Source organism: Apium graveolens, chromosome 9 (genome assembly GCF_009905375.1).
Source record: "Apium graveolens cultivar Ventura chromosome 9, ASM990537v1, whole genome shotgun sequence".
NCBI classification, from domain to species: Eukaryota; Viridiplantae; Streptophyta; class Magnoliopsida; order Apiales; family Apiaceae; genus Apium; species Apium graveolens.
The window spans coordinates 276334389-276349113 of NC_133655.1; the positions used below are offsets into that span (position 1 = coordinate 276334389).

At 33.7% G+C, this 14725-nt stretch overlaps 1 protein-coding gene across 2 annotated transcripts in view; it reads right to left on the reverse strand.

Annotated features, from left to right (window-relative positions):
• Window positions 1-2083: 2083 nt before the first annotated feature.
• Window positions 2084-14725, reverse strand: part of LOC141683160 (vacuolar protein sorting-associated protein 54, chloroplastic-like) — a 35834-nt gene continuing 23192 nt past the window's right edge. For both annotated transcript variants that reach the window (XM_074487847.1, XM_074487846.1), the window contains exons 8-19: window positions 14457-14713; window positions 12602-12773; window positions 12436-12519; window positions 11953-12347; window positions 7448-7601; window positions 7043-7124; window positions 5291-5370; window positions 5004-5165; window positions 4058-4125; window positions 3496-3576; window positions 3160-3403; window positions 2084-2578 (exon numbers count right to left, since the gene is read on the reverse strand). In XM_074487847.1, the coding sequence (XP_074343948.1) occupies window positions 3265-3403; window positions 3496-3576; window positions 4058-4125; window positions 5004-5165; window positions 5291-5370; window positions 7043-7124; window positions 7448-7601; window positions 11953-12347; window positions 12436-12519; window positions 12602-12773; window positions 14457-14713 (1674 nt within the window). In that variant the 3' untranslated portion in view covers window positions 2084-2578; window positions 3160-3264. The remainder of the gene's footprint in view (window positions 2579-3159; window positions 3404-3495; window positions 3577-4057; window positions 4126-5003; window positions 5166-5290; window positions 5371-7042; window positions 7125-7447; window positions 7602-11952; window positions 12348-12435; window positions 12520-12601; window positions 12774-14456; window positions 14714-14725) is intronic.

The following is a 14725-nucleotide window of genomic DNA, read 5'->3' on the forward strand; positions in this document are numbered from 1 at the left end:
ACCTGGTGTTTGGTTCAGAAAAAAAGAAGTTTAATACCCATTTCTCAAATCCCTCAAAACCACAAGGTATGGGTTTTTCATACCCAAGTGGGGAGGTGGTACCAGAGAGCAGTATGGAAATCAACTTTGTAACTATTATTTTAATTTTTATTTAAGCATTTTAATATAATTGTTTAATACCAAAATAAATATATAAATAAAAAATATATTAAAATAATAATAAAATTATATAATTAATTAAATTAAAATTATTAACTTAATATATTTTAAATTAAAAATATTCATTACAACACTCAACCATACATATGATACCCAACCCCATACCACCTTAACCTACTCTTAATTTCAACTCAATACCATATTTTGATCCAAACCAGCCGTAATTAAGAAATCATATTTGATAAGTGATTTATTCCTAGTTTTATTATAATTTATATAAAAGCTTATTTCGGAAGTTAATAAAATTAATTTCCAACTTTTCTTCAAAAAAAATTATATTTTTCCATGTGGCTACATTTACTATATTGTCACTTAAATTTTAATAACTTTTCCTATTTTTAATTTTAACTTATATTTGCTTATTATATATTTTCCCATAGCTTCACTGGTCAGTGGTCATGATATGCATGTAGATATTATTACATATTAACTTCTTTATAGGTTACTTCTATTTTTATTTTACATGCATATTATAAATGATAAGAATATTATAGTTTAGGTGTAGAAAAATTATAACATATTAATTAACTGATTACTTATATTTAATTTTTTGTATGCATATTATAAGAATTTTATTATTAAATATTTTCTTTTGTTTTGTGTTATTAAATTATTTGAGTATTTACATTTTAATATTTGAATTTTATAGTTTATATTTTTTGAGTTAAATATTTTTAGAATTATTAATATATTGAATTTAGATGCTTATGTTTAAATAATAAATTTCTAAATATCAAAAAAAATATTAGATATATTTTTTTCACAAATATTGGAAATAATTAGAATTACCTATATTATGAAAACTTGTTTATTTGGTATCATGGTATGCACTAATTGGCATTCTTTTTCTTTCTCATAGAGGAAGTCTCTCAAATTTGATTATTTTTTTCAACAATTAATAATAATACAATATTAATAATATAAGGAGTTAAGTATCCTAAAGTTATATCTAAAATTATGTCCAACTTCCAATACACAATTAAAAATATTTTTGTGAATGTCCACCATTAATTTTATTGTTACAAAAATACCCTTCAATTTTTATATACAAAATAATAACCATTTTAGATAATTTTCTTAAAATTAACTTTAGAAATCGTTTTCTCATTATATAATATAATTTTGAGTTATATTAGTGTTGTAAAAAGCGGCAATCGAGTAAGATCGGTCAAGCTATCAAATTGGGATTAATTGAAAATCAGGGACTAATTGGAAGTATTAATCGGAGAAAAAATCTGATGTATTATAATATTAAATTATATTTAATGTATTATATTATTAAATTATATTTAATGTAATATTATGATTATATTAGTTATTTATTAACAAACATATTATTATTATATCATAATTTTTATAATTATTCATATTTAAATTAATATAATATTTTAATTTTAATAATAATTATATATACTCCAATAAAGAAAAATTCGTAAAAATTAGTCATATTTCAAAAATTGATTTTTCAGGCCTGCAGGGGATTAATCAAGGATTAATCAATAGGGGATTTCTAGAACACCAGTTATATTAGCATTTTCTATCACAATTTAAAAAATTTGGTCCAAAATATCAAAATTCAAAAAAATGACCCGTTCTTGAAAAAACTTCTATTACATGCATTTTTAGTTTTCATTTACAATCTAGTTGTAATTTAAAATAAAAACTAAAAAACAAAAACAAAAAAAATTATGAAAACGCATCTTTATGAGATATGGTTTGAATGCTTCTTTTTATCTAGTAACGAATGAATTGAATGCATTTTTTGAAATTTCATGCAAAATAAAAATAAAGTAGCACTCCTCCAAGACAATCTGGGTACGCTCCGGATGAAAATAAATTTCATGCAAGCCCAATTACTTATATAAGAATTTTGTGATTGAAAGGGCCACTTCTAAGAGAATTGATTAAAAGTCTATTGAAGATACTCTTACATTCAGAGGGAAGAACATCTATAGTGAGTTAATTACAATTTCTTGTCTAGACACCGATTATGTAACTAGGAGGTGATTGGCAACATTGCTTTGCCCGCACACAACATTTAATATTTTGTCTTTAGAAAAGTCATGACTGTACTCTATATGGATTTCCATTGGATAAAAGACATTTTGCAACAAAAAAAAAAGTGACAAATTTACTGTCTACATGGACAAGATTTAAAACAGAAACACTATATGTTCCTTTTTAAAACAGAAACTGCGAACAGGTCCTCCGGGTATACCACAAAACAGACAGTCACAGAAACACTATACAAGGACCCAACTACTACATATGTTGTATAACTCAGATAACTACTGCTACCAGGACCGCCGCCAGGACAAGACACACATGACAGTGCCTTCAAAAAGAGCAGACTGAACACCTGAAACAGAGAAGATTTTAACCGGTAAGAATCTCATATTCATAAACTTAGCTGTAAATGTAGTCAATTAAATTACAAAAGCAAATATAAGAGTGTTTTTGCAAATGTTTCTTTGTAAGTCATCCTTCAAAATTGCAGGCATGGATAAATAGTGAAAGTTAGAAGTAGATGGATATTGGAACTTAAAAGTAGACTAACACCGATTACTATACCAGATGATTAATATTGAAACTGCAATAAACACATCATGGAGATGCCTTCTGCTATGAAAGTTAAAGTTAATTTCAGCAGACTACTAATGCTGGTCCTTACCATGACATAGCAAGCTCTATTAAGGAATCAAGGGAAAATGTTTATGCTGGCATGAGTACACATCCTGGATAATATTGATACACACACACACATATATAAGAATTTCATGAAATTCTTGTTTCTTAAATTAAAAATAAAAAAATAATAAGTATTAATAACGCCCATCCATCGTACGGATTTTAAGCTAGTTATACATAATGTCAGTAACACAAGCACATTTAGCAGTTAACAATTATACAAGAGAAGCTGAACAATTAATAGCTTTGTACCTTCATTATATGTTAAAGGCCGCTTCTCTGATACCATCATGTTTCTGTGAAATTGGTTAGTCATAAATAATTAAACATAATCAAAGCACAGCTATACATAAATTTTTATTGACCATCTTTGCCCCCGAATCTTTGTACTAAAAATTCATTGAGCTTTCCCCAATTTGGAGTCCCAGAATTGTTCAGATCATCAGAAGGCAGAGATCTAATGCATTCAAGAATGTGTCGAAGATCACGGTACATCCTGGCACATAAAGCACACAAACAAGAGAAAAACATAATTTGAAGACTTGCTACTTCAAATCAAGTGACAAAGTGATGTAACAGATATTATACCGATTTTTGGCTTGAGGTGTGTTAATCTCTAATCTAGAATATGCTTCCCAAATTTGAGTGTGGTAGATTACAATAACTTGCCTGCATATGAAACACAGCGGGCCATTTTAATACAGCAAAATTTGATAGTTTCAAACTGAGAAATCTGTATACTGCATCAAAGAAAGAAAAACCTGCCTGCTACAAGTGCCATGCAGTAATAAAGATCAAATTTTAATTATTTTATGAAGTAGGCTATTCTTAAATAAACATTATATAAATTTCTAAGGAAGTGGGACAGATCCCTAAAATTATGATCTGTTGATAGTCAAAATACAAGGAATTCTAACATTTCAAAAAACACGCAGAACATAGCCAATCAATTTAGCCTAGAAAACCATAACCAGTACTTACCGATATGTAGTGATTCAGTTAACTAGGTCAAACTGATAAATCGATTTATTCACAAGCAAATTCGTCTCAGTATATTGTGCAAATTATTTTGTGAACAATTATTTTTAAGAAAAGGAAACAAGATCTCCCCATAAAGCACTAGCGATGAATAAAATTTCAGCAGCATTACCTAAATATTGCTTGAACATCAGTGTCATGCAAAATTCGTGATAGCACTCTTTGAAAATGGCCAACTTCCTGCAAATGGTCCATGTACTATACGTTTAGGGAAAAACAGCTAAAACAGTAATTATGCAAGACAAATTGCAACAGATACAAAAAAACTAAAACCAAAATAATCTTCTTCATCTAACTAGATAACAAAGGTATTTATCATCAAAACATGTTCAGCTGCATTCATTATCCAAAAACTTCTGCCTCCACCAAATATTGTAGCATCCCCATGAAAATGCAAGTCTCTAACATGGTACCATCAGTCATCACCATGAGCCTCAATTTCAATTTCAGGAAAGATGTTCATGTATGTGGAGCAGCCAGGTTTTACACTTCACATATAATAAAGTCATCACCATGACAGTATATTGTATTCAATTTTTAGAATAAAATTTAGCAACAACAAAAAGAGTTAGAACAAGACGATTACTATTCTCAACAAAATTCCTTCAACGTTTAACAATGTATTCTGACACATTTAATTAAGTTCACTAAACTAATCATTAGCAATATCAGATACCAATCATTCCTCCGACCCTTTATATAAAAAATTTGTTTAACAGAACTGTGTCAAAAATATCACCCAATCATATCATTCACAGGGACAAACTGTAGATATTGCTAATAATGGCCTTACTCACTGCCTGTAGTCTGAATTGAGATTTTGTATTCCAAGACGATATAATACATTGAGGTTTGAGGAATATTTTGTTGTAAAAGAGCTGCCAATACTTGAAAAGAAATCCAGTCCATTTATACCTTTTTATGTGGAGAAGGAAGTTACAGTGGAACATAGAAAACATTGAGTAGTTACCCACAGAATTATTTTACCTAATATAAAAAGATCGATAAGAAAATGCAGGAAAGGAACCATATAATCTACAAAGTTTATAACCAGTTACCTTTGTGACGGTCCGAGCAAAAATACTTGGCTGTGAATCAGTATCATCAGTTCTGTTCCAACTATCAACAATTTGTGGCAGACTACGGAGATGATACAACAACCTTTCTTTCATTATTTGGACAAGCTTTGTATGTATTTCATCTCGATGACCCTTGAAATCCTATCAAGTAAATCTATGTTAAATAACTGTAACCAAAATTCCAGAGTCAGGCAGTCAGCATGCAACTTTTGAACCGGCACATAATTCTTCTTTCAAAAAATTTGTAGAAGCCCTAACTGACTTACATGCTCTACACGATCAATCTCTGTCAGTAGCACTGGCTGTTGTGCCCCAGGCACTTTGCAGAACAGAATCCTCCTGATTTCTTGCATTTATGCACAAAAAAACAAGCCTGGTCAGAAAGCACGTACTTATAAGTGCTTTAAAGCGAGCAGGTACATAACAAGTTTAATTTAAATTTAAGCTATCCCCTATATATAAACAGATACTGGTAGCATAACATCAAAAGTCCTATATATATCTTCTTTTCACAACTTAATGATCAGATGACCTTTGACCTTTCTCAAACTACCACATCATTTGAACTAATTATTTCAGAAGCTCATAAAAATGATTATTTGATTACAAGAGGGGTGCAGGGTGCCAACCTAGGATGGACATAATTAACATGGATTAAAGCCATTTAATGGATACATTGAAGTTGGTCAATCATAATTGGAGGCAATGGAATAAAATGATTCATATCAGGTCGACCCCTTCTCGAAAAAGTCGGTTGACTGAGGAACTGACTCGGTAACACATAGAAGCACAGATACAATATTCGACCACAGACGAAGGAGGGACCATTTCCCATGTAATAAAGATCAACATAGTCAGTCACTATTCACTAGCCAAACATTCTCACTCCCACCCCAGCCACGTTTTATCGACTTCTGATTTGGTGCTTAAAAATGAAAGAACCAAAGTCATTTAATTCTTCTTTCCTCAATCCTGATTTGAGTCGAGTTGCTTAGGTGAACAACTTGACAACTAATTTGCTTGCTCCGTGCAAAATTACTCTTGTTCTATAAGGAAGCTGCCAATGCTTTTCACTTTTCACCGTCTGAGTTAGAGGATTGTAGAGCACAGCTATCTCAAACGTCTCGCATGTGCCAAATTTGACAAATAATGTGGATCGGCATCTACTAATTTCCTCTGTAAAACCTTTTCTTGAATTTTTTTCTTGAGACCCACGAAAAGGTTTAATTTACAAAAAAAAAATTATTTATTCGTCCCTCATGCCCTCGATTCTTCTTACTACTGTTGTGTACTATACTCAAGCCGGTCCATGTAAAAATGGCTTCTCAACTCTTTCAAGGAAGAGGTAAGGTTTGCGTACATCTTACCCTCCCCGGGCCCTACTCTTCGACAGGATCTTTGTTTTGGTTTGGTTTTTTACCCAAGAAAAAAGATAGTGGACTACAATGATGGTAAGCCAGTCCTAACATCAACTTTTTGGATATTTGCAAATATTATCCTCAGTTCAAGTCCTAGCGCCAGTGTTTAGTCTTTTCCAATGTTTTGCTTAGATTGTTGGTTTTTTATTACTAAGATTCTCTGTACAGGCATGGTGATACTCTCATAAACACTGTAGTTTTAAAGCACAAAGTTCTAGGAGATGTGTTTTAATCCCTTAAAGTCCAATGGTAGCTTAAGATTCGAATGTAAGAAACCATCAATTATAACACTGGCAAAAGCACAGCTCTTTTGGTGGACGGTGACGGGCATTTTATATGTAAGAATATATACAGAGCCTGTATAAGTATATAGGGTATATACTAAGTTGTTTTACATGTAAGAATATACACAGAAGCCTGTATAAGTATATAGGGTATATTCTAAGTTGGAAACGATCTTGCAGTAATACAACTACAAGAGCATTAATGATCAATATCATAAGCACCAAAAAAAACTAGTAAATGTTATATAGTCGGACTCGCCACAACTATACCAAGAGAAAAAACATTGAAATTCATGGAAATTAATACATCACCTACCAGGTGTAATCGCACAAATAAAGCTGATAACCTGACTCACTAAAGCCAAGTGTTTAGAATTAATAGACCTTAAACCAGATACCTGCAACAACAAGAACATCCAACAAATCCAAACCAGAGCCTTAATTATGGTTAAAAATTAAAAAATGGTACAAACCAACAACATAGGTATGTTTAAATCAACATATGACCAGGTGTTCAAACAATAATTATGACGTATGAAATTTTCACATATGTATGGTCGTTGCGACATGATAATTTTAACAGAGCACATAATTCACAATAAAAAAAAATTATGTAAATGGTTAATAGAGGATTCAATCAAGATGATTGCCAACAATATAATTATCATTAAGCACATTTTCACGTAGGAAAGAAGTAAAAAACTGATATTTTATAGAGTACCTGCAAGGCTTCAGCACCAAGGACAAGATGGCCAGTCCTTAAATTGAAGAATTTTAAGAGTTCAACAACACGGTGCACAACTTCGGAAGACATTGCTGGCAATGAATCATTTATAGCAATGTACTCGGACAACATCTTCAGCAAGATTAAGCCACTGAAAAGAAATGATAAGAAAATCATACTTCCAGCTTACTAGGAACCTTAACAGATCACATTTGATGCAAAGAAGTGATTGTTCTGAATATACTTGTCAAGACACGGCCTAGGCAAAAACGAATTAAATATTTTATAGGTAGAAGTCCATCTTGAATTATGGCCACGCATACGTGTCGCCTAGGTGTCCGTTAATTCAATTTGGCATTCAAATTATATAATATTAGCTGATACACAATTTGACTTCGCTCATTTCGTTTGCAAAGCATCTTCTGGCAGTCGCCGTCATAACCTATTACGATTGAACCCTTACAAATTGTCAGGAACTGACATTAAAACTAGCTAGTAGTAGACTAGAGCAGCAGCAGTAGTAAAGGGCATTAGAGTCATTTACTATTCTGGAGTTAGTTACATAGTTCAGGGTCTATAAATACCTGTATTGTTTGTATTTTCAGATTATGATTTGAATATATGGAAAATGGCATTTGCCACCAAATCTCTTTCTCTCTCTATAACTGATTCTTACTCTCTCTCTCTAGGGTTTCTAAACCCATTCTATCTCTAATCTCTCTAAAACTCTGTCTTTTCTTTCAAGTTTCTCTCTGATTTACCTAATCTCTCTGATTCTATCTCTGTTCTGCTCTATATCTCTGTTTCTCAGCTTACTTTAGCTGTTATCCTACTTAAATCAACAGAAAACACCAAAAATAGACACAATATTGTCCAGGAACTTACCAGTTCCTGAAAAATTGGTATCAGAGCCATAAAAAACGATCAGCTACTGCTTCACCAGTCCTGTGCTATCAAAAACGAGCCCAATCATGTATCACGTGTTGCAATCCATTCAATTTACACAGAGTTATGTTCATCACAGTTCAGGTACTCTGTTTCTCAACTGTTCTTCAGAGATCGGTAGTGATTGAGGTTGTATCTGCAGCTTTGTCTTCAGTATAGACTCGTTTTTAGTAATAGATAGTGTATGAGTGTTGAAAAAGCTAGAAAACAACAAAAAATAGTTAAATAGTGTTGTTTTGTAGATTCACTGAGTCAACTCAGTACCGGAGTTTGCTATTTTCAGTTGTTTTGTGTCAAAATTGTGGTGGATCTGTGTTTGTATTGTTGAAGGAAGCTTGTTCTGTGTAGTAGTTGTGTTTGTGTTGGTTAATTGTAGTGGTGTAGGAACTGTACCAGTTGTGTAGTAAGGATTTGAAGCAAGGCGCACATCAGGTGTTCGATATAACGTCTCAGAGATTCTTTGTTAAAGTTTGTTAGTTGTTTCATCTCGTCTTCAGTTCAGTTAGCTGTTGTGTTTGTTATATTGAGAAAAATACAAATGAATTAGTAGATCTACTCAGTTTTACTATTGCTACTAGTGTATTTTCTAATCCGGAAGTAGTAGAGACTGTGGTGTGATCATTTTTAGTAGACTTGTTGTGTCGGATTGTGTTGACATTGGTATTGGCTGTACTTTGTTGTCTGAAGTGAAGTGTGTTGCTGATTGGAAGAATTAATTATTTAGTTGTGTTGAATTTAGGTGAAATTTCAGTAGATCTGTGCTGGTGTTGCTGGAGTGGGGCTGTTGTGTGCAGTTGCATTAATTGTAAGTCCTTGTAAGGAATATCAATGGAGAATAAAGGTACTAGAGAGTTCACTAAGAGTGTGCAGGAGTTCCACAAGCAGTTTCAGTATTATATGGACAGATCTAATAGAAGATTGCAAGATCTAGAAGATTTGATTGAGGTAGTTGCTATGAACATGGAGAATTTAAAGAAGTTACAGAATCATAGGAAAACAAAGGTTGTGAATCCTTTTGCAAGTAGAGAGCCTTCAGATAAACACTCGAAGGATCATCTGCATCATATGAAGCTTCAGTTTCCCAAATTTAATAAAGGATTCGTAGTCCTTGGATCTGTTGTTGGCACAAAAAGTAAGGAAACTTATACAGTGAAGCCTGTATATGATAAGGAACCAGTGAAGCCTGTATATGATAAGGAACCAGGAAAGAGCCACAAGTGTTGGCTAGATCAACCTTACACACAGTCCAAAGCATGTGCAGATCCTAATGAAATGGTGAAGAGGAACCAGTCAAGGAGCTCTGCTGGTAGTTCAGTTAGCACCAGAACTGGGGATTCTCTCAAGTTTGGGAAAGTAACAGACCTACAAGGTACCAGCCAGACATATGAAGCAAGAGAAGTTAATAAACTTTCTCAAAAACAACATGAAAACATGCTTACTGGTGGGTTTTTCCCTTATTATAATGACAAAGAAGGGCCTTCACATGAGTGTAAACAGCAAGGTCAGTTTGTGATGATTCAAAAGGCAGAGATGTCTTAGTTGTTTGATAAAAATACTAAAAGAAAAACAATCTTAGTTGCTGAAAATGAGATTGCAGATGAGCTAAATACCTCTATTAATCTGATGGAGGTGAGTGAAGTGGAGAGTGCCCCTGAAGAAGTATTCTCAATTATTTCTTTCAGCTTAAGAAAGAGTGCTACCAATTCTCATGGCTTGCGTAAGAAGACTAGCAATTTTAGTAAGACAAATTGGCTTGTCTTTGATCCTGGTGGTCAGATGCATAAACCACCACTGCAATTCAAGGGGTTCGCACCACTACGATTACTAAGCTACCTAATAAAGGAGTTCAATGGCTGTCTCAATTAGGTGAACTCCGCTCCTGTTAAGGAACGCAACCCATGCAGTTTGAATGGCATGGTAAGAATTTAAAGCTCACATCTGATTTAATCTTGGATCTTGTGGGAAGCTGTCACCATTTCACTAATGTTATACCAAGGTGGATAGAACACATCTGTGGTAGTTATGAAGTGGACGAGAAGCAAGATGCCATTGAAGAAGTATTTTCAATTATCACTACCAACAGGGGAAAGAGTGTTAGGGCTTTTGAAAAGTTTTTAACAACTAAAAACTCTAGAAATTTCAAGACAAATGTGCATGTCTTTGATTCAGGTGGTCTTATGCTAAATGATCATTCAAAAAGAGTTACAAAACTATTCAAGAAATCACCAAATCATGCGATTGACCAAGTTGTCATGAATGAACAATATATTGATTGTATGGGAGATGGCAAGAGCTTATAGGTGCACTGTGCCGAGACAAGACAGTCCAAGTAAGTTCAGGAGAATTGAAGTCCAGGAAGGCTGGAGAAGAAAGTATGCAATAACCATCTTTGATCCGGGTGGAAGGAAGTTGTCCGGTGAAGATCAACCATGAGGACATGGTTATATTTTAAAGGAGGGAGATATGTCAGGAACTGACATTAAAACTAGCTAGAAGTAGACTAGAGCAGCAGCAGTAGTAGTAAAGGGCATTAGAGTCATTTACTATTCTGGAGTTAGTTACATAGTTCAGGGTCTATAAATACCTGTATTGTTTGTATTTTCAGATTATGATTTGAATATATGGAAAATGGCATTTGCCACCAAATCTCTTTCTCTCTCTATAACTGATTCTTACTTTCTCTCTCTAGGGTTTCTAAACCCATTCTATCTTTAATCTCTCTAAAACTGTGTCTTTTTTCTCAAGTTTCTCTCTAATCTACCTAATCTCTCTGATTCTATCTTTGTTCTGCTCTATATCTCTGTTTCTCAGCTTTACTTGTTATCCTACTTCAATCAACAGAAAACACCAAAAATAGACACAATATTGTCCAGGAACTTATCAATTCCTGACACGAATTGATAACAGTCTCACTTATATTAGTTTTCAAAAAAAATCATAATATGCATTTAATTTTATAAAACAAAGTAACTATATATTAATTTGATTTATGCTGAAAAGATTAAATTAATTCCACTTATTACTACATGTACATACATATAGTTATTCACCAAATTCTCCTAGGTGTGCGCAAGGTTCACTAGCGCCTTGGCTTGCCTTCACAAGTAAGCTTCTGGGATACATTAAATTAAAAGGGACTGATAAAGCACTTTTATCAACAAATTCGAATAATAAGCATCTCCAAAAGCAAGACAAAAGACATAGAGAATTCGGAATAGCGGTATATGTTGAAAGGTAAGTTTCATAATAATCAAATAAATCAGGACTAAAATTATAATCGACAATAGCATGATGTTTCAGAGGCAAATAGGTAGCTGGGAAACAGGCCACGTGATGATAAAGATAAAAAATCACGGAAAATTTGAAAATTCGGTTTTTCTAATGTGTGCCCAAGGGCACACAATAAGCACTAATTACCATGAGTTTGGTATTTTGATTGGTCCTCTAATCATAAATATTGAAAACTCACAAAATTTGGTATTTATTGTGTGCCATTGGGTACACATTAGAAAGACCGTTGAGAATTTATATGTAAAGGAATAACGCAAAACACTTACCAGTTTACCATGTGATATCCAACACCTCTGAAGGAAATCTTTCGACTAGCACTGTTATTTGGAGCTGACAAGGTAATGTGAGTTCTATTACTCTCAATTGGCTCAGTTGAAGGTGAGATATTTACTTGTGCTGAAATATTTGGAGATACTTCAGTAGAGAAAGTCCTGTCAATGGGCTGCGCAGAAATTGTCACTCGGCCATCTGTTATTACAGAGCCAGTATTGCTAGAGACTGTTTCATTTTCGCCTCCTGCAGGACTATTTAAAGTATCATCCATATCTTCATCATTAACAGGCTCCTCAAAATACAATGAAGACGCTATAGCTTGGAATTCATCATTAACATCTATCTCCACCCATGTCTCCTGGTCAAGTACAGCTTTTATTTTATCCATCTACAGACAATTAAAAAAAATCAGCTATATGAATTTGACTTCTTAAGAAAACTAATCCGATAATAACTGGCAAAAGAAAAAAACCAACTCGATATTTATGATGAAAATCCACAAAGGCTATGGCCTGTGATTGCAGAGTTCCACGAATGCTATAACCGGACCTTCCACCAATCTGTTATGACAGCATAGAAGAATTATAAACAGCAATATAGAGAATGAAAACTTTGTGGAATCTGATATTGATCAAAAGATACCCTCTCCGTTGCAGTAATAAAATCCTGAGTGATACTGTAAATGCTTAAAAATTCTTGCAAACTCAATTTGGGATGAAGAATTGTGCGAACTCCAAGGATCTTGGCCCATTTTTTATGTGCTGCATCACAAGCCGCGAAGACAGCTTCCATGTTCTCTCTCAAAACATCAGCTCTGGGGAGACACATATGCCAAAATAATATAACATATTCTAAATCAGCAAGTATATGGAGGCTTAAGATTAAAAAGGGGCAATGCACCACAAGCGAGGCAGATTTTATGAATCTAGACTCTGAAGGTAACACCAACCGTACGAGCAAAGTATCACCTAGCCCGGAATAATACTTAAGTTTACCATCACAATACGGGTTAGGTTCGAAGGCAATTTTTGACACACTTTGGCACAAGCCTAGTCAAAACTAATGGTCTAATCCATTATCCAAAAACTCAGAGGCTGAAGACGAAGAACATATTACCCAGACACGCAGTGATGTTTCTAGGTCAACAGACTAGCTATATATAACTTCTCTAGGTCACTGAACTTAATTTTTGACAGTGAATGAACACTTCTGGTTTCTCATCATTCTCTAACATTGGCCTAGCATATTTATTAGCATAACTAAAGATTATCATGGTAAAATATATAATTAATTTTTTATACCAATGAAATAAAACAAGAACAGAAACCTATGCGAAAAGCCCACGAGATTAAATCAATTTTATATAATTATCATATAACTCAAAGCACAACAAACTATGCCTCCTCGCCATACACTGCTATACTTTGTTAAAGAAGTTATTCAGTATTTAAAATGTATTTGATTAGCTACTTCATACTTAAAACAAAGGAAAAGGACGAATGATTAAACAGTACTAAAAATTACCTAAACTGGATACTCTCTAGGCCATCAACGTTGCATAAATCAGCCTAATATAAAACTAATGGCATTTAACCAACCAACTTCCAGAAAGAAATTGGGCTTAGGACGAAGTGATTTTTTATTTAGCAGAATATCCAGAAAGTTGAAGTTCCTAGGAAGTGATTCTTATTGAGGTCGTTTGCTTAGCAAATTCAAGGGAAATAGTACTTTCTGCAAAGTAGGAGCAATGTTACAAGGAACACTAGACGTGCTAGAGAATCTCGAACCGGATCATTTTTCCTCGAACACAGATTGATCCCGGCCAGATAGCATTTGGATTTTGGTTCACTCTCCCCACCGTAAATCCCTCCAAAAAAACAAAGACAAAAGTACAATAGACTTGAATATTGATAGAGCGTACGGTGGAGTAAAGAAGATGAAGAGATAAAAGAGGGACGGCCGAGACCGAGATAAAAGGAAAGAAAAGATGCCTCGTAAAATGTAAATCTATTTTACAATTTTATTTGTCTTTACAACCAAATAGTACCAAAGAAATTTAATTACAATAAGTTTTTTGATTTGAAATGTTTGTATCTCTTTTGTTGAATTTACTTTTGCTTCAATGAATTATCAGTAGCACAAGATTACAACATAAAGTGTCATCATGCGGATACGTTCCATTGCACCCACATGTTCCATAGTACCAGATTCGCCCCATGTAACCTTCTGCATATCCATTTTCGTACCCCGTCGCGAATTAAAGCCCGTGCCCTAGAAACATTGAGTAGGAGTTCACACATGATATCTAAAGTGCCCGCCCCTCGTAAAGTACAATTTTTTTATGTCAACCCAACACACTATCAGACTTCCCAGAAACTCGGAGCAAATCTAATACCAAGCAATTACAACTTCCATAGAATTTAAAATCCTATAGTGAACCCAATCAAGCACAAGATAACAACTTAAAAGTATACATCCGGACACTGAGATTACATACCGGAAATTTCTTGATATATTCAACGAATTGTCTGTGTCGTTTCCCCTCCTCTGATTTGAAGAAGACATCGCAGTGTTTCGTTGCAAAGAATATGAGAGAAAGGAAGAAATTTGAGCATCTGTTTCTTGAGATGCTTCCGCAGTTACTGCACCAACAGAAAATGCAGCAGCAACTGAGTCAGCAGCATAGTGACCATTGAGATTGCACATAATCCATTCAATGGCTTTTTTCACTTCAGCAGCCCGCACTAAGTGTGCCTGCATTTACTA